General features: G+C 35.5%; 2 protein-coding genes across 4 annotated transcripts in view; both read right to left on the reverse strand.

The window, feature by feature from the left end:
- The window catches only part of LOC115217200 (cyclin-dependent kinase 10), a 40,787-nt gene extending 38,117 nt beyond the window's left edge, over positions 1-2,670 (reverse strand). For both annotated transcript variants that reach the window (XR_003882160.2, XM_029786839.2), the window contains exons 1-2: positions 2,573-2,670; positions 840-956 (exon numbers count right to left, since the gene is read on the reverse strand). Coding sequence is in view for 1 of the 2 variants with exons in the window: in XM_029786839.2 (XP_029642699.1) it covers positions 840-923 (84 nt within the window). In the remaining variant the exon portion in view is untranslated. The remainder of the gene's footprint in view (positions 1-839; positions 957-2,572) is intronic.
- A 4,549-nt stretch (positions 2,671-7,219) lies between these two features.
- Positions 7,220-27,006, reverse strand: LOC115212158 (adenylosuccinate lyase). 2 transcript variants are annotated; one of them, XM_029780998.2, is made up of 13 exons: positions 26,596-27,006; positions 21,014-21,217; positions 19,711-19,755; positions 18,449-18,528; positions 17,506-17,677; positions 16,012-16,058; positions 15,365-15,455; positions 14,247-14,316; positions 12,949-13,096; positions 10,763-10,853; positions 9,656-9,745; positions 8,437-8,613; positions 7,220-7,454 (listed from the first exon to the last, which is right to left on the reverse strand). In XM_029780998.2, exons 1-13 carry the CDS (start codon positions 26,728-26,730, stop codon positions 7,368-7,370), a joined length of 1,437 nt encoding a protein of 478 aa, XP_029636858.1. In that variant the 5' UTR covers positions 26,731-27,006; the 3' UTR covers positions 7,220-7,367. The 2 variants fall into 2 exon arrangements, with proteins under 2 accessions (XP_029636858.1, XP_036362733.1); XM_036506840.1 differs by lacking the exon at positions 26,596-27,006 and adding an exon at positions 24,951-25,085.
- Between the last annotated feature and the right edge of the window lie 573 nt (positions 27,007-27,579).

A 27,579-nucleotide genomic window follows, 5' to 3' on the forward strand; every position in this document is an offset into this window, starting at 1 on the left:
AAAGAAATTTTCATCCTGCAGTTATGGCTACAGGCTAGTCATAGAAACAAGTAAACAATAAAAATGCAAAAGAAAAAAAATTGTAGGAGCCACTTACAGAAAATTTTAAGTTCAGCCATATATGGGGGGGCGGGGTGAATATTGAAAGTTAGCTACATAATTACATTATTTTAATAATTAAAATGAATAAAATGGGGAAAAGAGAATAACAAGGGATTGTTATGTGTAAAAAAATTATTAAAATAGAGACCTGTGCCAGTGGCACGTAAAAAACACCCACTACACTCACGGAGTGGTTGGTGTTAGGAAGGGTATCCAGCTGTAGAAACACTGCCAGATCAGACTGGAGCCTGGTGCAGCCTCCTGGCTTCCCAGACCCCGGTCAAACCGTGCAACCCGTGCTAGCACGGAAAACAAACATTAAATGATGATGATGATGAGAGAGAAAAGTTGCAGTTCATTAATGACAGTTCAACAATACAGAGAATTGATATCAGTTAGACATGTTCTTGAGGTTAAGAAGTTAGCTTTGCAAAAATGTGGTTCCCACTACTTGGGTTAGTTCCATTATGTGGCACCTTGAGCAAGCATCTACTATAAGCTTAATATAATACAGTTTAAAATATTAATGCATATTACACTCACGGAGTGGTTGGCGTTAGGAAGGGCATCCAGCCGTAGAAACACTGCCAGATTTGACTGGGCCTGATGAAGCCTTCTGGCTTCACAGACCCCAGTAGAACCGTCCAACCCATGCTAGCATGGAAAACGGACGCTAAACGATGATGATGATGATGATGAAGAGAAAAGGAAAATAATTAGATCAAATAGAATATTACCCTTGCTTTTTCTGGAATTTCTATCAAGTCTCCAGTCAGGAATGAATAAAAAAAATCATTCCTCTCAGGTCTTTTATCATTCATTTTTATCCACTGGTTGCAGCTAGATTATGGCACCTGAGAGAAATAAATAGATGAGAGCTAAATTTCAGAGATAGTCAAGTCATCTAAAAATATTACTTTTACATCATTTGACATTATACAGAATGTATTCAAAATTTACAAAGTGGAGTTAATTTACAGAGAAGCCTGATGATTCAGGGAAGGCCCTTCATTGTGAGCTGATTGTAATTACTGTTTATTGATACAGACTATCTCTAGTTCTCTTGGATTTTAATATCTTACTTTCACATTTTGAATTTAATCAGCGAGTTACTCATGTAAAAACAGTCACAAAGATAAGAGAATTTTTTTCATTTATAGAATAATTTCATTGCTGAATGCTAATTTAGTATAGAGAAATTAGTTTTTAAAGAATTCTTGTGTAAGGAGGCAAAACGTGTAATTTCAATCCAAAATTTGATTTGTTTTGTTTCAAAAAGAAACTGGTTTCATTTATCCATATTATTTATTGCATAGCTTCCAGGAATTTTTTAATCCTATTGTTGACTAAGTATACCAATATAATGACAATAAACGGATGTAAGAGAATTATGAGGAAGAAAGCTCAAATCTTGTGGAACACAGAATCTCGTGGTTTTGATAATATTCTAGATCCAAAGGAGAGGACTAATGTAGCTTGGAAATTAATCAACTTTAGATGTAACAGAACTGACAGATGTGCTGTTCATTCAAATCAAATTAGTTTCTGATATCACGGTATTGACCAGACTATCGAATGTTGCTTATATCGCCCGTCGCAATGCGTTTCGAATTGTTTCAGCGTTCGAACAACGCCAACCCGCTGGCTATGCGAACAGGCCAACACTTACTGTAATTAGAAAGCTATTCCGTCAGCCGAGTGGACTGAAGCAACGGGATATTAAGTGTTTTGCTCAAGAACACAAAGCACCGCCCAGTCCGGGAATCGAACCCATAATGATCTAGCCATCGTGAGTGCAATAACCTAACCACTAGGCTACACGCCTTTGCAGTTACTAATATAATACCTCTTAATAAGAAAATAACAATCGTTAATATGTTGTCAACATAGTTGGAGACATCAGGGTAGTAAAAATGTGAAGCAGACGATAGGGAATGTAACTAGATAAGTGTTTGTTAAACGGTGCGCAGCATGGGTATCTAGTTGCACGTTTTAAACAAATATAAAGGCATTAGAAAACAAATACTAATAAAAAAGAAGCGATTCACAAGTATGATTGGCAATATTTTCAGAAATATGCACCTATAACCAAAGATCACCGCTTGACTAATAAAACAAGGAAAATAAATAGCTTTGCCTTTACTTCTTCGAGGTTGAAAAATGAGGAAGTGAATTCTGGAGCTGAATTTTCCCGAGTAACTTTATTGTAATGAGAATACAATGATTATTGATGACAAAACATAAAGACAACAGTTTTGGAGGTAGAAAGCGAGAAACAATTCCGACAGGAAATTAAAATTTGGATGAGGGAATCTATCAGTGACAATTTTAAGATGTAAATATTAGGAAATTTAAAATATGAGCTTCGAAATGTACGTATATTTTGTCCCTAACCTTACAGATAATTCATAGACATGCTTAAACCAACTGAATTATCACAGTGCACTAATAACACCACAAATACACAAACCTTCGGAAGAAAACGAACTTTCTTTCCAGTAAAACATTTTCTCTTCTAACATTGTGCAGAAGTCATTTGGAATTATCCCCCTTCGCAAGTGATAGCTTTAAAAATCCCCTGTGAATATATTTACCTGTTTTTTTTCCTGTATGACTGGCCAAGGGCAACCAATAAATTTTTAGAGTTTAAATTTGCTCCCAACCTATATAGAATTCTTTTTTTAAATGTCTACAGTATTTTTAAATGCTGCTATCAGCTCCTTATCTGGTTCACCCGAATATATCCATTACTGGTGGCTCAGGAAGTTTAAGCATTTGAAAATAAATTATTGAAAATTTCACCAAATTTACAAATTATTTCTGAACAGGTAAAGAGTAACTAAATTTCTGAGTGAATAGTTAGTAAATGGTTTTGCTCAAAATGTTATGTAATAAAAGGCAAGAAACTAGTATAGGTTTAGTATATGAAATTAGAATAAGTTTTAGTAACTATTATTTATATGAAGTAAATATAAGACTCCGGCATATTGGGTAAGGGAATAATTTTAATTTATAAGAAAGGTAGAAGCTAGGTGAGTTATTATGTTTTTATTTAGCTCAAGTCAACCACGACTGAACAAACTACAACGTCCCATCCTTTTCTCAAATGGCTGTGGTTAGAGCGCTGAGCTCACAATCATGAGGCAGCAAGTTTGATTCCCAGACCGGGCTATGTGTTGTGTTCTTGGGCAAGACACTTTATTTTACATTGCTCCAGTTCACTCTGCTGTAGAAATGAGTTGCAACATCATCGGTGCCAAGCTGTAGTGGTGTTTACCTTTCTCTTGGATAACATTGGTGGCATGGATTGGTGAGGCTGGTATGCATGGGCGACTGCTGGTCTTCCTTAAACAACCATACCTGGACTTGTGCCTCTGAGGGTAACTTTCTAGGTGCAGTGCCATGGTCATTCATGACCAGAGGGAGTTTTTACCCTTTACCCAAGAAGACCAATGTTTTGAGATGCAGTTTTTCTATGAATTGTTTGTAGCAAATCATAATTTATGACAGTGTCATGAGACTCAGCATCTACCGTAAATCCTCGTGTATAATCCACATTTTTCCCCCAAAATTTAAAGGTCAAAATCACTAGTGCGTATTATATACGAGGTTAAAAATGAAAAATATTTTCTAAGCAATGTCCAAGTCTCTATTTGCTGTCCGGCAATGTTTATTCAGACGCATTTTGTGATGTCGGACGCAAAAATACCTTAAGCTAAGCCTGAAAGCAATGAAGTCATAAAAGAATTATCCATAACTTGCAGTAAGCAACATTTATTAAAATAAAAGTATTCAGAACACAGAATAACATATAACAAAAACAATTTGCAAACATATTTACATTCCCATATAACAGTTAAGAACATCACCATTGTTGTATTACGCATGCACAGAAGTGTTTGTTTGACTAGGTGCTGCTGGCTTCATTACGTACGACTCAAGTTAGCGAAGGGGTGCATATTATACACAAGGTTTAGGTTTTTCAGAAGTACAGCCCCTAAAAATCCCCTGCTTATTATACTCAAGGGCGGACTATATTCGAGGATTTACGGTATATCTTCTCTGGGACAGAATATAAAAAGTTGTAAACAACAAAATCTGAATAGTTTCATGTAAAGGATAATCTGATTATGGACAATAAAGACACAATAATGAGTTACTCTTCCCCAAGGCTGTCAACACTTCTGTACCCTACAAAACCAATGATGTTGAAGTTCATAATCATTTTAACATCCACTTTTCCATGTTTGCATGTCAGATTTCTATGACTGGATGCCCTTCCTGTTGCCAACTCTTGCCTATTTCTAAACAAGATAATATTTCCTCACTGCTAGACATGTTTTCACAGAATATTGGAAATAAATGGCACTGCTTGTATGACAGTGACATTCATTTACAACTATAATGCAATGTCAAGAAAAGGAGATACAAACATACATACACAAAAATATACACACGTAATACAAGTTCCATTCAGTTTCTTTCCACCAAATCCACTCACATGACTTTGGTCAACCTGGGGCTCAGGTTTATACTAGAAGACTCTTGTGCAGGGTGCCATGCAGTAGGACTGAACCCAAAACCATATAGTTGGGAAACAAACTTCTTGACCACACAGCCATACCTGCACGTATATTATGTAATCAAGTTTTCATGTATTGTATGAGAAACGTTTATAACAAATTTTTTTCTTCTTAATATCTTGATAACATTAAGACCAAAAGTTGCCATTTGACCCAAAGTTACTCCTGATTGGGTAGGGTACAATTATGATCAAAGCATTGCAGCGGTGACCATCACATCTTTTTTCTTAATGCAATACATTATCCACTGTGCCCTTCCTTTTGTTTAAGATGGTAGAGTGTAATCAGTAAGATCTGGCTGCTCTTTGTGGCAGACTGAGTAACCACATAGAAGCTTTTCTTCTTGATTCATTAAAGATGCATAGTCTGTGGCATTGTTATGACTAAGATAGGGACAATTCTGATTATAAAAATATTGATGATATTTAGTTATGAAAATAAAATAGAGATAATAAGGGAAAGTAAAAAGAGATAAAAGAAATATTTGTTAAAGCTAAAGCAATGATAATATATTGGCTTCAAATTTTGACACAAGGCCAGCAATTTCGGGGGAGGGGGTAAGCCAGCTACATTGTTTCCAGTGCTCAATTGATACTTATTTTATTGAGTCTGAAAGGATGAATGGCAAAGTCAACATTATTGGAATTTGAACTTGAAAAGTAAAAATGAACAAAATATCACTAAGCATTTTGTTTGCCATGGTAACGATTCTGCTAGTTTATATCAGGAACTGAATATATGAGTTAATCAGTATGTGGTATAATAAGAGGCTAGGGCTTAAAGATGAAATGGAAGAAATTTAGGACAAATATTTGGGACCAACCTACATCTTGTATTTATCAGAATCAAACTATTAATCTATTGGTCACTCTCCAACAGGTTTACAGTTGAGCCTGTGGCAGTGGAGACCTCCAGCATTTTTGGCTCCTGGACTATATCCCAGCTCACAGTTATTGAGATGAAAACGGCTGTCTGCAAATGCAAGGCCCATGAGTCAAAGTGGCTGTTCCAGCACAACTCCCTTGCCATTCTCCAGGGCAACGCCTTTTTCATTTTGTTTGCTGGGACCATGAGAAATGTTTCTTGAGATTTGTCAAAAATTGCAAAAAAAAAAGCCTCCTTTGTCAACAAAATCTAAACCACACCACAAAATAAAGAACCCAGTTCAATGTTTCCTCTTGACATAATTAAGTTTTTTTTTCATTTTGCTAATAGCTTTTCTTCTCAGTAACAGCTTTGATCCATTAAAACAAATCCAGGTTGAATTCTATCACATACAACTATTCTTCACAATGTTAATTATGCTTTTTGTTCTGTTATCTCTAGTTCTTAGTCTATAAGCTGTATTTACTAGTAATTAACTTTCTCTTATGTGCCAGTTTTACTGTTGTAGCTTTAACAGGAAATGATAAGAAATCACCTTCCCACACAATCTAATTAGTTCAAACAAGTAATACATGCCACCAGTCTATGCACCAATGTTATCTGTTACTTGTTTCAGACATTAGACTGCGGCCATACTGGTGCACTGCTTCAAAGAATCTTTAGTCAAATGAATTGAACCAAGTACATTTTTTTAAAAACCTGTAACTTATTCTATCAACCTCTTTCACCGAACTGCTAAGTTATGGGGACAAACACAGACATAAAGATATACATACACATGTATATATGTATCTATATCTACCAAATCCACTCACACTGCTTTGGTCGGCCCAAGGCTACAGTGGAAGACACTTACCAAAGGTACTACGCAGTGGGACTGAACCCAGAACCAAGCTTCTTACCACACAGCCATGCCTGTACATGTACAATACTGTTACAAGTTGAATCTTTTCTAGATAGCATAAGTCTGCTACCTTTCTGTCTCACACACATGAATAATACAAATGTAAAATATCCAAGCATTGCCTATCATTTCAGTTTGTGAGATTACCTGAAATATTCTCTAACAAATCGAGTTTCAGATTTTATAAAACTTTAAAATAATATTTGGTAACTTTTAGCTTCTTCATGCCCAATTCCCAGTTGAGGCTGTTAAATTGCTTTTCACTCGAATGTCATAGTGAAAATCTATAAAATTCACTGTTCTTTTAAAAATCTTATTATCAATCCAGAAGAGACATATACACTAATATAGTTTCATATATATAATGGATGTACAGGCAAATTCACATACATTGATGAAGTGATATTGCTAAATTAATGCAAGCCAGAAGGAATCAATCAAATTTAAACACATTACATCATCATCAACATTATCTAACGTTCATTTTCCATGCTGCCACAAAAAAAAAATGAAAATACCAAAAGAAAAAAATTGAGCAAGGTTCTTTAGATATGGTTGAATGGGTGATGTGTGTTTTTTAAAACACTGACAATATCAGGATTGGTAAAATGTTTTTGATAAATCCAAGATGTAGGTAGGTCCCAATATACAAGCAAATCACAAAAACTGTAAAACTGAAAAAAAAAAAGAAAACAAAAACTAAAATGTAGAAATATTATTTTATTCGTTTACTCTTTTAGCAGCATTAGTTCAAGAGCTGCACCATGCTGAGGCACTGCTGTTGTTGAGGAAATATTTTTATTAGATACTTTAAAATGTAAGTAAGCTAAAGTTTCTTTCCAATGATTATTTCTCAACCAGCCAATGAGGAAATCACATTTAAAAGCATTGGTTTAAACAGACAAAACTACACTCCCTTTCATGGTAGAAGAATAAGGTTTCAAAGCAGGCTCCACCTCTTTTGTAATAAATTTCATAACCTGGAAAGTGAAGGAAAAAAAATAACAGAAGACAATTCTAAATATTTAATACATTTTGAATGAGAACAAAAAATAAATAATAAAGAAACATTTTAATGAATAATTACATGGGGAACTAATAATAAATTCTTATACTGAAACAATGCTTCAGTTTTATATATAAGAAAATTTCATGTCGGAGTCCAGGCAAATCTACTGATAACAACTTGGGCCTACAAGGAGTTTTCTATACGGTTATTTTACTATTAGGAATAGCAGCCAAATTTTTCTCAAACCAAACTACATTGTCTTAAAATGTGAAAGACATTAGATAATGTAGTAGTAGATATCCTCCAATGGGATGGTCATCGTTGCAATGCCTTTGATCATAAGTTTGTTTGATTAGGGCTGAAATGGGGCCAAACAACAACAGCTGATGAACTTAAGTAAATTATGGTCACTTTAAACAGTTGAATTGTTACAAAAGTAAACGGATAAATTTGGAGTTTTCTTAGTTTCACAGTTAAGTTTAAATTCATTTTACAATCTATGTAGATGTTAAAATTTTACCTTTGTTGTAAAAGGGAAAGTCATAGATGAAAGCATCAAGCTAAGTAGAGACTGTGTTACCTACTTAGTCCAAGAACATGTACATGTTATCTCCAAAAAGTGGTAGAGTAAAAGAATGGCATGCATCTGTCATTTGTGATAAAGCAACAAATGACAACCCTAACCAAGTCTGATTTAATCTACTTTGGACAGTCTTTATACTTTTGGGTTTCCCAGGCTCAGAGAAAAGGCAAGATTAATTATGTTTGACTGAGAAAGAGATGACTGAGAAAACTTAGTAAGAACTGCCAAAGTCAGATCTCTGGAATGAGATAACAAAGATTCATAACAAGTACTAATCAGATCAATCAAGTTTATGTCCAAATAAGAAGAAAAGGACATAAAATTATGATGATGAAAAACATTGATACTGAAAATTATTTTTCAGTTTTACCTGGCTTGGTGCTCTTCCAATGAAATTTGTTGGTTTGAAAAGATCGTCCAGTTGACCTTTGATTGGCTCAAAATATTTACACTTATGAATCCTTTCCACAAGGTCATTGTCCTTGCCTTCATGTTTTACATGTTGTCCTGCTTCATGTGACAACACACGAATTTGTTCATGACAATCCTACAAACAGGGAAGAGGAAAAATAGAAAAAAAATGGACTGTTGTTGTTAGTGTTTACTAGTAGAGTATTAAATTATTCGATGTTAACCCAAATCATAAAGTATAAGAAACAGGTTAAAAGGAGAAAAAAACAAAGCAAAATAACAAATCATCATCATTGAATGTTTACTTTCCCTTGCTTGCTTGGGTTGGACAGAATATATTGAGGCAGATTTTCTAAGACCATATGCTCTTCCTGTTATCATCCCCCACTTATTTGCAAGTAAGATAATATTAATCCATGGCCTGATATGTCTCAGAAAATTGGAAACAAAGGGCACTGCTTGCATGATGGTGACATTCACCTACATGTGAAAACAAAATTTTGAAGACAAATAAGTTAAAAATTGGAATTTTCTAATACATTTCCTCAAAACTAAAGACAATATTCTGTTGTGTCTGGGGAGTGTCATTCTCTTGTTTTTTACATGTCACCTGCACAAGAGCCAGTCTAGCAGCACTGGCAACGACCTCGCTCGAATGTTTTTTCACGTGCCACCAGCACAAGTGCCAGTAAGGCAACGATCACGCTCAAATGTTGCTTTTTATGTGCCACCGACACAGAAGCCAGATTGCTGCTCTGGCAACGATCCCGCTTGGATGGTGCTCTTAGCGCTCCACTTGCACGGATACCAGTCATTGAAGTTGATTTTGATTTCACTTGCCTCAACAGGTCTTCGCAAGCAGAGTTTAGTGTTCAATGAAGGAAAGGTATGCATAAGTGGGCTGGTTACACCCCTGGCATAGGCCATGAGGTTATGGTCTCACTTGGCTTGCCGAGTCTTCTGAAGCACAGCATATTTCCAAAGGTCCCGGTCCTCATATATATTCCTAACCAGCAGTTTATAACTGAATTACTTTAAGTCAAGATTTCTGATCAGAGCAACATTAATTCACATAACCATAAAACATAAACATAAATGTTTGACCATTTAAATGTGCCAACTATTATATTTTAATTTGCACCAGAAAGAAAAGGTCAAAATACTTTCAGTTTCCTTACCTGGCGGTTTCCACCTGCTTTTACCATAGCCATGATTATATTTTCAGTAGCCATGAAAGGGAGTTCTTGCTCAATTCTTCTGTGAATAATCTACAAAATTGAAAAATAACAATATTTTTATCTGACAAAATTAGGAAGGAATAAAAAATCATAATGTCAATTATATAAACAAAAACTCTGTACATAATTGTGAGTAAGACATTACATACAATGCTTTTGACTTGTTAATTTCAATATCAGGATATCATTAACGCAACTCCAAGAAAAAAAAAAAAAAAACCAACCCACTTTTTACATATCTTAGTTATCAATCTGAGTGCAATATTGCATATACAAGTTTAATTCATCACCAAAAATCTGACAAATATATTTTGAGTCAGGATTATAGATAAAATGTTCAGATTTCTAACTCTGAGTTAAGCAACTGATCATGTTCCTTTGAACTAGTCATCTGCAAGAATAGAGATATGTATATCCTTTTATAAGGTCTGTGGATGAGTGAAACTGATCAGAATGTAAGTTTAAGAGGTTTTTTAGATTTAAAGGAAATATTACACTCATATTTTATCTTTTACATTTTCTAAAACGATTACAATTCTTTTAATGTTATTGTGCATTTTGACCTCCAATTTTTTATATATATCATCATCATCGTTTAACGTCCGCTTTCCATGCTAGCATCAGTTGGATGATTTTGACTGACGTCTGGCAAACCAAACTCCAATCTGATCTGGTAGAGTTTCTACAGCTGGATGCCCTTCTTAACACCAACCACTCCAACAGTGTAATGGGTGCTTTTACGTGCCATCAGCATGAAGGCCAGCTTGTTGCTCTGGCAACAATCTCACTCATATGGTACTCTTAGCGCTCCACTAGCAATGGATGCCAGTCACCGAGTTTAATTTCAATTTCACTTGCCTCAACAGGTCATCACAATCAAGTTTGATTTCGATTTCATTTGCCTCAACTGGTCTTCGCAAGCAGAGTTTAGTGTCCAGTGAAGGAAAGGCATGCATAAGTGGACTGGTTACACCCCTGGCATAGGCCACAAGGTTATGAAACATGATAATATCAAGTATGATAAATATAATGAGAATATGCACATACCTTTGGATAGACAACTAATCCTTCAAAGACATTTTGCATGGTACTTAGTAAAATATCAGCTGTTAAGAAGGATTCTGGGAGACTCAATCGTCTGAAGGAAAAGAAAGCAAACTGAATTACTTCAACAATAATCGTTTTAACATCATAGTCACCATCATGACCATTATCCTGCACAACCTGATTAGCTATATGGGAAACTTGGCTGTATCCCACACTGCCAGACATTTTAAGTATCTCAGCAGTAATTCCTGATGGACCACAAACTTTTCCTACCTCCACGTACTTAAAAGTTTTCTCCGTCTTACTACTATCACCCACAACAGATGGATGGTCCTTTTGTTTGGACTATGGTGGGAAAAACCTTCTTTCTCACATACATTCTCCACATTTAGTAGCCTTTTTTAACAGCATTTCCATGCCTCTTCCTTTTCAGCATCACTAACATCACTAAGTGCAAGTGTCCTATGATCCATCTGTACACACTCGTCACCCACAGCATCTTGATTTTCTCTGGATACACTGTCTCACAATCCAGACCACGCCATAGCTCTGATTCACATACTCTAGGATATTTTCAAACTTCTTGCTTTCTGCTTTTCTCTCCACAATGTTAACCTGTCACCTAACTTCTCTTCTAACTACCTTATATATATATGCTAGCATGGAAAGCGGATGCTAAATGATGATGATGATATACATATACACAAATAATAATAATAATAATAATAGTAGGGAATATAATTCCAAACTTACAGGGAAAAATTCAATTTAGCAATTCTAAATCAAATTTCACAATATATAATATATAATATATTTATATAATTTAGAGAAAAACATCTTTCATTATTGAATCGTTTAATAGAGGATTTTCTCTAAATTATATAAATATATATACAGTATATTTATCATCATCATCATTTAATGCTTGTTGTCTATGCTGGCATGGTTTCTATAGCTGGATGCCCTTCCTAATGCCAACCACCTTACAGAGTGTGTTGGGTGCTTTAATGTGGCACTGCATGGGCACTTTTATGTGGCAGCGCACAGACGCTTTCATGTAGTACCACCATGAGTGCTTTACACTATCAGAAGGATCAGTCTTAACACTTCTGCTCCGGGCTATGGGTCTTCCTGAGTACAGCCAGGTACCAAGTATCTATCTATCTCTTTCTTCTTCTCTCTCTCTCTCTCTCTCTCTCTCTATATATATATATATATATATATATATATATATGTATTTAGTAACACTTTGACTAAGCTTCACGTAACTTAAAGTTTCATGGGTGTGTAGGACAAGTCCATCTCATCAGATGCTAGGAGGCAGAGCAGAAAGTTTGAGAGAAATTCATGATACCTTCTAAGTGTTTAGGCCTCTGAGCTGACCTCTGTTGGTCAGTTCAATAGAGGCTTAAACACCCACCTAGAAGTCACCCTGAATTTATCTCAAACATTCTAGTCTGCCTAACATCTGATGAGATAGACATGTCCTACATGTCTATGAAATTTTAAGTCAATGTGGAGTTGAGTCAAACTATTATTAAAAATATTTGTAACTCTTACTAAAAGTATTAGGTGCTATTTTCTTTCGCCTGTTCACTCACATTTGTTGTCATCATCATCATCATTTTCCTCTGCTAGCATAGATTGGATAGTTTGATAGAAGCTGGTAAAGTTGTGCCAAACTGCAATGTCTGCTTTGGCATAATTTGTATGGCAGGATGCCCTTCCAAATGCCAACTGCTTTTCAGAGAGTACTGGTTGCTTTTTATGTGGCACCAGCACTCAGGTATGTGCGTGTGTGTGTGTGTATATATATATATATATCATCATGATCATCGTTTAACGTCAGGTTTCCATGCTAGCATGGGTTGGATAGTTTGACTGAGAGCTGGCGAACCAGATGGCTGCACCAGGCTCCAAATATATATATATATATATACATACACACAAATAAATATATATACATACATATATACCATCATTTAATGTTCATTTTCCATGCAGGCATGAGTTGGATGGTTTGACAGGAGCTGGTAAGGCTGGAGCCCACACTAGGCTCCATTGTCTGTATTGATATGGTTTCTATAGCTGGATGCCCTTCCTGACACCAACCACTTTACAGAGTGTATTGAATGCTTTTTACAAAACACCAGAAAAATGAAAGATAAAAAAGAAAAACCAGTAACCTATTTGCACTGTCATCTAAAGTTCTTTCCATCCATTGAACTGATGCCGTCATCAAGGCATTAGGAAGGAGAGCCATTAAGTGGCGAGATAAAGCACAACATCTTTCACTTCGCATTGGGTTTCGCTTATAAGGCATTGCACTAGACCCTGCAATAACATGGAAAAGATTAAAAAAAACAATAATTATATTATCAATAAATAACAATGTCTATGATGGTTATGATTAATCAATGGATGTTTATTTAAAAGTTTGCCCCACAATCACATGGTCCCAGGTTCAATCTCACTCTATAGCACTTTGGGCTAGTGTCTTCTACTATACTTGAAGATGACTAATGTCTCATGAGTGAAATTATGAAGACAGAAATTGTTCAGAAGCCTTTCATATATATTACATGAGACTATGTGTGTATGTAGCATTTTTTATATTACTGAGAGATATAGAATGCAATACATGAGGTAGAATGCTTATATTATTTTAATTACAGCAGAGAAGCTACATCAGTGATTCAAGAATCTTATGCAAAATGCATCTCTCAAATGCATTTGCAAAAAAACCTTTGAGCCTTGAGTCATTGACACAAAAGAAATCACATATATATTTATATATGTTGTTTGTTCATTTAAAATGTTTTTTTTATGCAAACATAGTTTAAATGGGAACTGTCTTTATGGTTACATGCTCTTCCTGTGGCCAATACTTGCCTGTTTGTTTTTAAGTGGTTTTTATATTCCACAGGTTTTCAAATCACTGAGCAACTAGTCATAACATCAACAAGGAACGTCAACATCAATAACGCTTTGCCCAAAAGGTGACAGGTGAAATACCAACATTCACCCACATTCACATAAGCACACATACATATAAAACCACCCCAGCAGCAGCAGCAGTTTAATCATCATTTTTCTATGCTTGCATAGGTCACATGATATTTATTGAGGAGTTTTTATGCCCAAGTGCTCTTCCTGTCAGCAACTCTCGCTCATTTCCAAGCAAAGTAATATTTCCCTTCATCCTTCAAAAGTGCACTACACAGGGACTGGATTTGATTTTTTGGAAGGTTGCAAAAACCACACTGCTTGTATGATGGTAACATTTGTTTACAATTAATGTACAACATCAAGAGGAGATATAAACACACACACACAATCATGCACATATAGTATTGATAGATAATGCTTAAGAATTTTATAAAACGCAAAGGATTTTAAAAGCTCTTTTTTTTCATTTTTGTTTTTCATTAAAAAAAGATGAAGACAATAAAAATTATTTTAGGAAACAAAGGTAAGCACTCACCAATTTGATCTTTCTCAAATGGTTCTTCAATTTCTTTGAAATTTGCTAAAATCCGAATATCTGAGCAGATCTATAAATTTATTGGAAATATAAGTAAGACATATTAGAGAATGCATTTTACATTTTGATAAAACTGGCATTTAGTAGTCTGGTTGAATAAAATGTGCAAGCGGCTGGCTAAATAGGGTCAGCAGAATGACACCCAGGAGTGTAAGAAGTTAAGGGCCAAAACATTTGCCCAGAGGATGTTCTCAAAATCTTATGCTGTTCAGTTTCCTGGAGTATTTCTTACCACTGATAATTAATTGAGTCATGTGTCTTGTGAGTGCCTTGGGAAAAGAAAAGGCCAGGGGAGTCAACCGTGACAGCAAATCAATGAATGGAGTCCCTTAAGTGATCTGGTGTCTTCTTTGATACCCTTCTGGCAACTCCTGAGTAAGTAGAGCTCTCAAGCCCTGTAAGGCAATTCAACTAGGTGAATGCAACTATAATGTGAAGTCTCCAGCAACTGTCCATACCCTGCTGAGCCACTGTGGTCAGGCTTATAAGTCTAAAGAGTGGGATCAGATTGCGTGGACTGACTCTCACTGTGAAACTGCGAAGTGCAGGCAGCAAGAAAATCCCTGCAGCATCAACAATTGGTTTACATAATCACTTGAGGGCACAACAGTCTCTCTTGTGATCTTTGGATATGAAGAAACTGTCATCATATGCTTCTGTGTGTGTGTGTGTGTGTGTGTGTGTGTGTGTGTGTGTGTGCATGTGTGTGTGAGTGAGTGTATATGAATGTGTTGTGTGAGTGTATGTGAATGTGTTATGTGAGTGTATGTGAATGTGTATGAGTGCATGTGAATGTGTGTGTATAAGTGCCTGTGAATGTGTGTGTGTTTTGCATCCACATCTTCCCAATTACGCCATAGCCTGTCAATGACATTCTTTTAGACATAAAAATTGTTCACACTACATCATTCACGAGACACAAGAGCTGTGAAATTTTTAATAAAGAAATAGTGAAATAGATATCCATAGCAAGAAATGTCTCAGTTGTCAGATTCATTCAAAACACATTTCAATTTTTTAAAAAATAGAGATGGAAAATACCAGAAATAAACCCTTACTTTATGAACAGTAGCTCCTAAACTTGCTAAGCTTGTTAATGAGTCAACGTCCACCTTCCGGCTGTAGGTCTGACTACAAATTAGGTAATGGCTGTAAAACACGGAAATGGTATTAATAAAAATATTTTTCTACAAATAATTTTGATCACTGCAAACAATTCTAACTCCAGAAAACAAACACATAGGCATATTTACTGCTCTTCTATTATCACCCAGGGCCAACTAGAAAAATTGCAAGTGAATCTGATAGATGGAAAGTGAAAGAAGACCATCATGTGTGTGTGTGTGCATGCACATGTGAGTGTGTATGTATGTGTAGTGGGGTATATGCCTATATCCATATCTATGTTTACACTCGTAATTCATAATGCCATTGTATCCCCTGTATGTCTTGTAACTTACCAGAGACTGATAAAATAAGTAATGAGGTTAATATGAACAACTAAACCAAGGAGGCGATGCCCCAGCATGATGCAGTCTAATGACTAAAACCCAATTAAATAACTAAAGTAAAAGAATATATTTCTCAAAAGACCAGCTTTTTCATTTTTCTAGCACAAAAATGGCAGTAAATGGATGTTCTGGTTCATCATCTAAGGGTTAGTAATTTTGCCAAAATAAGTTAAGTGTTCAAATCATTATCCTACCTGGGAAAACCAGCCATTTCTGTAACCATTTCATCCAGTTTCTCCACCTATTAGAAAACAGAAAATATAAAATGTTACGTATATATGTGTGTGTGAAGGTGAAAAGCCTAGTGTTGCACTCATGATTGCTAGATCATGGGGTCGATTTCCAGACCAGATGGCATATTGTAATCTTGAGCAAAACACTTCATTTCATGTTGCCCCAGTCCACTCAGTTGTAAATGGGTAACCCTGTGATGGAACAGCCTCTTCTGATCAGGGGAATGTTGGTCTGGTCACATAACTGTCAGGTCAGCATCATTTGAAGGCTAAAACAATGCAAAACTCATTGCAACCAGCGATGTATTACTTCTGATAGTCTAGTTAAATCCGAAATACTAGGATCATTTTTTATCACTCTTTCCCTCCTTTTCCCTCTGGCTAGGTAACCAAATATCTCCTTTATATTAGCATACCTGTTTCTGTTCTCTTTCTTGTACCTCTCTTCCTCTCCCTCTCCAGGTAGCCATGTACCTCCTCTATAGCAAGGCACCTGTTTTTGCCTCTTTGTTTCTCTTTCACACTCTAACCTTTCATCATCTGACAGAAGATCACCTCCTCCAAAACAAGACACCTTTTTCTGCCTTCCTGTGTCTCTCTGTTACACTCTAACCTTTCATCATCTGACACAAGATCCCCTCCCCCAATTCCCCCTACCCTCTCAAAATTCCTTGTCTTGCAAGTTACTTGGTGACCCTGCCAGTGCTGGTGTGACATAAAAAAGTATCCAGTCCCCACTGTAAAGTGGTTGGCATTTGGAAGGACATCCGGCTGTAAAAATCATACCAAAACTGACCTCGTCTGTGCTGGCGCCATGCAAAAAGCACTCCACCCACTCTGTGAAGTCGTTGCTACTATGAAGGGCATCCAGCCATAAAAACCCTGTCAAAACGAACAGTAGTCTAGGGTAGTCTTCTATCTGGCCAGCTTGTCAACCATCCTATCCATGCATGCATGGAAGACAGACATTAAACGATGATGATGATATATATATATATATATATATATTATATATATCACTTGCCTGGAGACCCTGGACACCTGCAGGTGAAAATCAGAGTAGCAAGAGACTGAATCAACCAGAACAAAATATATATTATTAATCTCTACTATAGTTTTCATGTTTTACTTTGTTTTTGAAGTGATTGATATAAAGATTGAATTCAGGTGTGATGAAAATAATTTTTAATAGTGGCACTCAAAGTAGATGAAGTTATAGATAATAGCTCCATCCACCCTTTGGCTGGAAAAAAGTCAAAGGTTAAACTTCTAGTTTTTCTTTTATTTATTTCGAGTTCCCATTGTTAAAAATAATTTACTTCAATTCTCTCAAAGTTTCTAAATTCTAATGATGTAAACTTCAGATGTAATATTTTCTTATTCATAACACTTTTAGACTTTTAAGACTTTTAATCATGTATTTTAAACAAACATAGAGAAGAAATAGGAAATTACTTTTTCTTCATCACCATCAAAGAGTTCAAGAAAGCTTGCTTGTGTTCCAGTTGTACCTTTTACTCCACGGAATCGTAGATCATCTCTGGCTCTCTCTATGTTAGTGAGATCTTTTAATAAATCTTGGATCCAGAGACAAGCTCTTTTACCGACAGTAGTGAGCTGAGCAGGTCTAATTTTAAAATCAAAATGAAAAAATTAAAATTACAGAAATAAAAAGAGAAGCTGAACCTTAAAAAAAAGAATAAAAACTTATAGCATACAATCGATTATTACAGGTATACATTTAATTTACAGTCCAGAACTGTTAGTGATAGTTTCATGAATTGACCTTCCTAATGAAAGGAAGTTCGATGCTCATCAGACGGTTCTGGGCCTGTGAATTCGATTTCAAATGATCAACTGTCAAATCATGAAATAATAACCACATCTGACTGAATTAGGCATATGTGCAGGATTATAAATGAAACGTGAAAAACAAACAGAGTTGGAGTTCCTTTGAGTGATATATTCTTCTATACACAATCAAACAAACCCTCTTTGTGTATATATATATATATATATATATATATATAAGAAACTTATTTTTATCAATTTCATAAGTTCTTCAAAACAAAACTCAAAGACAGGTGAGTAACTAACTTCTGTAATATTCTCAGCTAATAAAAGCAGTACTATATATAGGCATGACTGTGTGGTTAAGAAGCTTGGTTTGCAACCAATATGGTTTGGGCTTGTCTCATTACACGACACCTTGAGCAGGCCAGCTAATGCCTTGTGAGAGAACTCGATACATGAAAGCTGTGTGGAAGCCCAGCATATGTGTGTGTGTTGTGCGCTTGTCACCACTTGGACAACTTCTTGTAACCAAAATATTATAATTCCCTTTCTGTACACAAGCTTGGCATGTGATGGTAAATAATTTATATTAATTCATACTCACTGTAGATGAGTGTAACCCAAACAAGGAAGATCTTTATGCGCAACAGCAAAAGATGATAATCTCTGAATGCATCGAGCCAACTGAAAGAGTTATAAACACCCAAGACAGATGAAATATAAGTAATGTTTAGATTAGGCTGCAACTGACATCTGAAGAGGGTTACACATATAACTATAATGCACTAAATATTAAACATAAAAACTAATTCTACTTCAAAGATGAATGGTCAGCATCAAGAACAAAATTAGGCAGTAAATTACTTTGATATCATTATGTTAACACCTAAACTTTAATCAATGCTTGCATAAAAACATTCGTGTATTTTGTTTTTTTGTTTTTTACTTGACCATATATTAGTTAAGCTTGAGCAGAGGAAACATGTTCAATATGAAACAGTTAATTATTATAATCAATGAATGTTGGGAGTCACCAATTTGTAATGGTTAAGTGTAAGATCCAATTTTAACAGCTTATAAACACCAGAGGTCACCAATCATGTGTAACAATAATATACATTAAATAAATGAGAGAAGATATTAATTGTTAGTTGAAATGGTCATTTATTTATTATTGCCATCATTACAAAGTACTTTACAACTACTTTGTGTTGTTTGAGGAATACAAGATTCTGTAGATGGTTAATTTCATTTGAGAGTGACTACTAGGGAGAGAAAGAGTAAGAGAACCTAGGCAGATAGAAAAAGTAAGAGCTGTGTTGTCCCTCGCATAAAGGTGCTTCCTCCATCAGTGCTAGAAGAAAGAAGGAAGAAAGCAAGATGCTCTTTGACCAGAGGCCAAGCAACCAAAGCGATAGGAATGATTTGAGGTTGCTTATTTATATCCTTCCTGACCAAACTAGGTCAAGCTAAACAAAGTGTTTTCCCTCTGCATCATGTATGTCTCCAGAAAGGTTAAAAGGTCAATCTACTCTCAATAATTTCCTAGTGCAATAGGAAGGGGACTTGTAGGAAAATGTAGATTCAATTTTGAATCCTGGCTTAGAAATTTGAAAGCTATTTGTAACAAATATAAGTTCACAAAAGAATTTCAGTTTCTTAAACTGTGCAGTGTCAGATGGAATAGGATTACAAAATTTTTAAAGAGTATATCTACAATTTAACAGTTTATAAACTTCATGAATATTCCAATAATACACTGACAGAATAGAATCTAGATGTTAGTAATCATACAATGGAAGATTGAATTCTACAAAGTTTCACTCAAAATCAAAAAAAGTTATTCAATATAATCCATTTTCTTACCTTAGGAAGTAAAATGTTGAAACCATCTTTCAAGACAATAAGATCCTATAAAGTAGAAATTTATTTCAATTACACAATATACTAGCTCCACAAACTCCCTACTCTATTCTTCACTTTTATGAAGCTAGAAACGAGTAGAGAGTCTGTCATACTATATCAGGTACATATTAGTAAAATTGGACAGACTTATATTATATAATAATAATAAATAATAATGAAATTATTGTATACAGTGCTCAGGTGCACCACAACTTGTCAGACAGTGCATATAAAGTATATACAGTAATGTACAAATGCCTGGAAAGCGAATAATGTATGAGTCAGATACATGCTTGTGTGTGTATGGAGGGGAGAAAATCAGGTGTAGTGTTGGCGAATCTCAGAAAGCATGGAAGTTTTGAAGGATGCAGTGCTCTGACAACTTAGAACTGATGCCGGCAGTTTGTTCCATGCTTCAGCAACTCTCAGCGTGAAAAAATATATACAAAGGTTTTGATTAAAATTGGCTGGAGGATCTCACAGCTAGTCTCAATATTCTATATTCTAAACTAATCAACTGGATTAACAGCATTCTGCTAGTGGCTACTCTATTATAGATGTTTTTTCCAAAAAACAATAAAAACTCATTAATCCCCAAAGATCTGTAATCTCTCTGACCCTTTTTCTTCTGCACATCAATTACAGCCATATAATTACACTGTTATTTTTATAAGCCAACAATGGAGTCAACTAACCCTCAAATTTCACCTGACCACTTTGAAGAGAAGGATACATTATATAATGTAGTCCTAGATACACAATGCTTGAGTAAAGGATTGATCACAGGTTTGCTAAGAAGCAGTAACAAAAGTAATGCTATGTTTTTCATTGCTCTTTCAACCAAAAGTGTCATAAATTTTAAACCTGATCAGCCCCCTAAATAATCTATGCACTCAATATAAAAACAAAAGAAACAAATTCTATCACATTCTGCTTTAAGGTTCAGATACCATGGTATTTAATAAGAATGAAACAAATATTTCTCAACACTGCAAAATAGTATTTAGTATGTACACCTCTACTTCTAGACACCTCAGAAGTACAAATTACTCAATGGAGAATGTGATGATCCAAAATAATACTTAAATTTATGCTGTTGACATGGAAACACTTATTCTAAAAATAAGTTACTTGAAAAAGTTTGGACAACAATGAAATAATATTCCAATTTCTGTTTCTTAACAATATTCAGTCATATAACTTTGTTTAACGAACAATAAATCTAAGACTGAGCAATAGATAAATTAAAGCATAAACTACATACAGTGTTGTCTCCTACATAGGCTGATGTGGCTCCTAAATGTATTATAGGTGCAGCTTTAGGACAGCAAGAAGCAAATGTATGAATGTGGGCCATAACATCATGACGGACTCTTTTCTCTTCTTCAGCAGCTTGAACGAAATCAATATTATCCAAATTGGATTCTAATTCAGAGAGTTGTTCTTCACTGATATCCAAACTGAGAGCCTGAAACATTTAAAACATATTTTAAAATGAAATACACATTTATTATGCATAAAATCAAAAGCTTTTCAACTGAAACTCTTAAATAACTACCTTAACCCTTTTGATACCAACCTAGCTGAAACTGCCTCTGGCTCTGTAGTGCAAATGTCTTGTTTTCAAAAGTTTTGAATTAAAATTTTCCACCAAACCTTAGTCACAATTTATGTTCCTAACACTAGCTTAATGATAACTAGGTTATTTTACTAAATTCTTTGTTATATTTAAAATTAATTGAAAGAAACACAGAGCATCTCAAGAGAAATATGGTAACAAAGGGATGGTCTTTAGATGAATTTACTTTCCAATGTTAAAATTCTAATGTTAATAGTACTTTAGTTTTAAATTCTGTTAAATTTTCAAATGAAAACTAATTGAAATTAACTTTTATGCAGAGGTAAGATCACCATGTCTTTTAGGAAGTTAACCTAATTTGTATCACAATATATTTTTTTGTAAACACTATTAATTTATCAACATCATATCCCCTTACAATACTAATGTAACCATCTCAAAAAAAAATTTTTTTTTTTTGACAAGTTTCGCAGCCAATTTGGTAATCCTTATGTTTAGCATTATATATAAAAAAATTTGAATATTGAATAGGCATAGGAGTGGCTGTGTGGTAAGTAGCTTGCTTACGAACCACATGGTTAGTCCCACTGCGTGGCACTTTGGGCAAGTGTCTTCTGCTATAACCTCAGACTAACCAAAGCCTTGTGAGTGGATTTGGTAGGCAGAAACTGAAAGCCAGTCGTATATACATACATATATATACACACACACATATATATATATATACACATATATATATATATACACATATATATATATATACACATATATATATATATACACATATATATATATATATATATACACACACATATATATATATATATATGTATGTATGTATGTATGTATGCGTGTGTGTATGTCTGTGTTTGTCCCCCCCCCCAACGTCGCTTGACAACCAATGCTGGTTTGTTTACATCCCCGTAACTTAGCAGTTCGGCAAAAGGCTTACAAAGAATAAGTTCTGGGGGCGATTTGCTTGACTAAAGGCAGTGCTCCAGCATGGCCACAGTCAAATGACTGAAACAAGTAAAAGAGTAAAAAGTATTGTAACTTTTCACTACCAAATTCAAGTAGTTGGAATGGCTCCTATTGTTCATGACTATAATTAGACAAGCTGCAGTCTCATGATAAGATCAATACCATGGTTGTTGTCATTATATTGTAAATCATTGGAATAAGTTGGCAAACCCTGGTAATCTACCTGAGTGCACAAGGAGTTGAAGTGTTTGCTAAGAAGTTGAAAAGAATAAATAGGAAATTGCAGATTCTCTGTTAGTTAAAGCCAAGCTTCACCTCACGAACACTACCACCACCACCATCATCATCAATATCAATAGCACTAGTATCACTTGTACAACGACTACCACTACCAAACAGAACCTCTACATGGTCAAATGCTCTGTTAGAAATATCAGTCAAACCTACTGCAACAAGGTTCATTGCTTAAAATATGGATATATCTAGAATGTAGTCTTTGAATGATGAGATGGCCATAGCTGGAGCATCTTTGATAATGTCTGCTCAGTCAGGCCTGGCCTAGGGTGAAACAACCATAATAGCATTGTCAATGACTAAACACATAACATATCATTAGACTGTGGTTATGCTGGGGCACTGCCTTGAAGAATTTTTAGTCAGGTAAAGCCTGGTACTTATTTGATCAGTCTCTTTTGCTGAACTGCAAAGTTACAGGGATGTAAACACACCAACACCAGTTGTCAAGTGGTGGTGGAGTATATACCACCCCCACCCATATTTATATATATTAAAAATGGAATTACCTTAGGTTTCCCATCCATAAAGAGTTTAGGTTTATGGTGTGTCATCAAACCCCCAAAACCTATTGGCCCATAACCTCTTAAAAATATGGTGGGGGTCCATGATTTTCCCCTCCATATTTTTAAGAGGTCATGGGCCAACAGGTTTTTGGGATCTGACAATATGCCATAAAGCTAAACCCTTTATGGACAGGAAACCTAAGGTAATCTCATTTTTAAACGTATACTACTCTACATCTTAGAGTGTGCTCTTTCTTTCGGATTTATGTTTATGTTTTTTTTTACAAACGATCGATATGTATGTATGTATGTATATATGTAATGGGTTTCTTACAGTTTTAGCCTCCCAAATCCACTCGTAAGGCTTTGGTCAGCCCAAGCCCATAGCAGAAGACATTTGCTCAAAGTTCCGCATAGTGGGACTGAACCCAGAACCATTCTTATTTCTTTATTGCCCACAAGGGACTAAACATAGAAGGGACAAACAAGGACAGACAAACAGATGAAGTCAATTACATCGACCCCAGTGCATAACTGGTACTTAATTTATTGATCTCGAAAGGATGAAAGACAAATTTGAACTCAGAATGTAGCAGCAGACGAAATACCACTAAGCATTTCACCCGGCATGCTAACTTTTCTGCCAGCTCGCCACCATTCTTACCACACAGCTATACCTGCACCTGTTAGTATTTTGGGGAGGAAGACCTAAAAAGACAGGATGAAGTGGCGAAAACTAATCTAAAGATATTGAACCTTACAAAAGAGATGACAAACAACTGCAGCAACTGGCAACACTGTACTGAGACAAACCTATTCTCTCAAACAAGCAGAGCAGAAATAATGCTAATGAAATATAGATGGCAAGATGCTCTTGCTATAATTCAGCCACTGCTCCTCCCTTGCCATTTTTTCACTGTCCAATCTCAGCCTCCCCATCCAGTATGCTTTCATTCTCTGCTCTCACCCAACCTTTATGAAACCTTCCTCCCTCTATCCTTTTCTTATCTCCCTGCTCTCAGCACATTAACTTTCTATTCAGTCCCACTTCTAGTGTACCCTCCAGCCTCTCAATCTGAGATACTTTTTCTGTCCACCACCTCTATCATGTCCTTTAGCTACTCTTTCCCCTCCTTGCTTTTGCAACACTCAACCACTGCTCGTCCACCCTCTGCTTAGCTTTCTTTCATTCCTATGCCACCTTTGCACCTTCTCATCTCTAGTCTGTCTCCATGATCCCTCCACATCTGTTCAATGGTCTCTTCCCAGAACCTTGCTGTTTTATCATTCTCATATTTTTCCTTTCAACCCTTCCCCACTGTCCCTCTGTTTCTCAATAACACCTGATGCTAATCTCTTCCCTATCAGTCCTATCAATACTCCTTTTCCCAACAGCGACTACTTTCTAACTCTCTCCACAGCCACCTTTTCACAACTATCAATCTGTTCCTCTTTTCATACTTTACCCTTTCTCATCATTCAGCCAAGAACCATCTTTCTATTCTCCTTTAGTTATAGAGGCCCCAATAGGTTCTTAGACTTGCAATCTGCAAGGTACTCTCACTAGTGCTGGTACCACAAAAAGCTCATCCAGTACACTATTTAAAGTGATTGGTATCAGGAAGGCCATCCAGCCATAGAAACTGTCAGAACAGATCATGGACACTATGTAGTCCTCCAACTTGTCATACACAGTCAAACCATCACAAGCATGGAGAATGGATGTTAAATGATAATTGCTATAGCATAATTTCTTTTGGAACTCAGTCTGTGTGTTCGTTCTTAATATTTCTATCAGGATGCTATATTTTTGTTATTCTATTTAAACAAATTATATTTACTGTGAGCTGGAATGACGATTTTTCGGGTGGACATAGTGACATTATGTCAGGGAGTTCAGTACTATTTTTATAATGCTAAACAGAAGGCTCACGGAATCGATTTGACAAATTCGACGGTATCAAGCAAGACACCAATTAAATCACAATCCAATTAATTTGCGAAACTGTAAGATTCAAAGGGGAATAATTCGAAATATGCAAGTTATGTGTTCTTGTATCTCTGTCCTAACTGGAGCTATTGCATATCTTTGTTGAACGAAAACATTATGGAAGCGAGTATCCCCACAACTTCATTCTTGTAGCATCTCTATTTGCCTGTCTTTTATGTATCACAGAATGCGATACGATATAATGTAACGTTTAAATGTTTATTCAAGAAAAAGACTCTGAAGATTGTAACTTAAATAGAACATTCAGTTTTTATGTAAAAAAAAAAATCCGATATACTAGCATACATATCTATATTTTCTTCTGTAGTACTTCTAACCTGATATCGTTCGAATGATTACCGATGCATCTAATGTTCGCACATGTTATGGTGGAGTAGTGCAGATACCTAGTTATATCTACCGCTAGTTTCGTTATTGTACGTGAGAGTAATTCTGGCAGAGTTTGTTCTATTTCTACGGTAATACCATTTAGGCATTTCCGTATTGTATACCTTGCGACGATGGGCTCCACTTATTCCACCATAGACTTTGTTAACCTTCCTTAGACCTTAACTAACGGCACCTCATGGAGATGAAGGTTTCACTGTAAATGCAGCTGGGTTTAATTATTTTGGCATTCCTTCGATATAACTCGACAAAATCAAAACATTACACTTCGGGTATTTCCGTGGAAGCAAATGACAGTTCGATTCTGTTTTCTGCTTGGAAATTTGCGGATTTTACATACACACACGAAACAGGTAAAACAAATGTGCAAGGCTTTTTTAAAATGGGACATTGCTGGCATAATTTCGTTATATCTATACTCCACAACCCATGGAAATACCCGAAGTGAAATGTTTTGATTTTGTCGAGTTATATCGAAGGAATGCCATTATTTTTTGTGAATAGTATTGCCCAATGTTTTCTGCTTTTCCGTCAGTTTCGGGATAAGTACTTCAGTTCGAACAATTGAACGAACTCATTGAATTATTATATAGTATCAGTAACTTATATGGCATAACATGTGTATACCCTACGTTATCCTTAAGCAAAGTCAGAGTAATTAAAACAACGGCGATCTTTAACTTTGGTCTTAGTAATAGTGATAGTCTGAAACAATAACAAGACCTTTCAACCTAAGAATTGTAACATACAGAAGGAAGATATAGTGTGAACAGCAATTCAATTTAGAAAAGCAATAACAATAAAATTTAGGTGGAATTCTGGATTAAGCACTTCAAATCTTTTTTTAATTTTTGGAATTTTCAGAAAAGTTTTGAAAATTTGTGTTCTACACACGGGAATTCATATGATTATGCAAAATAGTGACAGAATACCAGTAAACTAATCTCACGCAAATAATTCTAGCTCAATTACCTATGTTAATAAAATTACGAGATCTTTGTTGCTATTGTGCGAAGTATATAAATAAACTGAAATGCAATATCAAATATGCCAAACTATTGCCGAATATGTAAATCATGTACGTTCACCTTTTGCGACTTAGCAAGCCAAAACCAAAGTTGTCTCCATGTTCTAAATTTTTTCATTTCACTGAAATTAAAAGACATCTCAGGACTAGCATAACGAGAAACAAGAGGGCTCCGATAAGACATGTATTTCTCCATTTTCGGATTTCTTTGGTTTGCAAAATACTCGGATATGATTTCTAAGTTCCCGCTCCGCGTGTTGTTTGACTTATTAGCCCGTAGTCTTCTAAAGCGGTGTCGAAAAGCATTGCATGCTTCTCCTGATGTAATAATAAGACAAATTATTTTCCCCCTAAATTGAAATTGATTTCATTCAGATATCCGAAAATATTTCATTAACTAATTAAAAAGTTACAGCGGGTAATTAGAAGCATATTATAAACTAATTAATGTAAGAAATAAATGATAGTATTTGTCGAAGGGAGATTACTACGAAGTACAGTGCCCGGAGCTCGTAACTATAATACTAAGGTGGCTGTTCCCCGAAACTACCAATTACGTTTTCTCCGTTTTAACGTTGATTTTTCCAATTTGTTTGGAACATCTTTTTATGATTTTTTTTCCCACCTCATCGTTTTTTTCATCACATCGGGACCAATTTTGGCCAATTTTCTTGTACTATACACTTAAAAACCATAGAAGAAGCCTTTTCGGATCTTTTCGCTTTGACCGACAGATCTTTAAAATAATTTCTTTGTAACTAATCACTTTTAAACTTCGTATACTGGTAGTGTGTTACATAGAACATCTTTTTCTCTTGGCTTTCTCGAGAAAATTCTGTAGTTTGTAAGCTATTTGTTGTTTAATTTCTTGCCTTTCCGCAATTTCTACCAATCAATGACGTCTATTGAGGTGAATACAATGTCTGCCGTACCTTGTCAACAACATTTTCTGGCGGTGTCATATCATAACAGACTATGAAACTTGGTGCAGTCCCTAGCCTTGCCAGCTCCTGTCAAGCAGTCCAATGTATGCCAGCATGAAAAG

The sequence above is a fragment of the Octopus sinensis genome, linkage group LG1 (assembly GCF_006345805.1).
Source record: "Octopus sinensis linkage group LG1, ASM634580v1, whole genome shotgun sequence".
In the NCBI taxonomy this organism is placed as follows: Eukaryota; Metazoa; Mollusca; class Cephalopoda; order Octopoda; family Octopodidae; genus Octopus; species Octopus sinensis.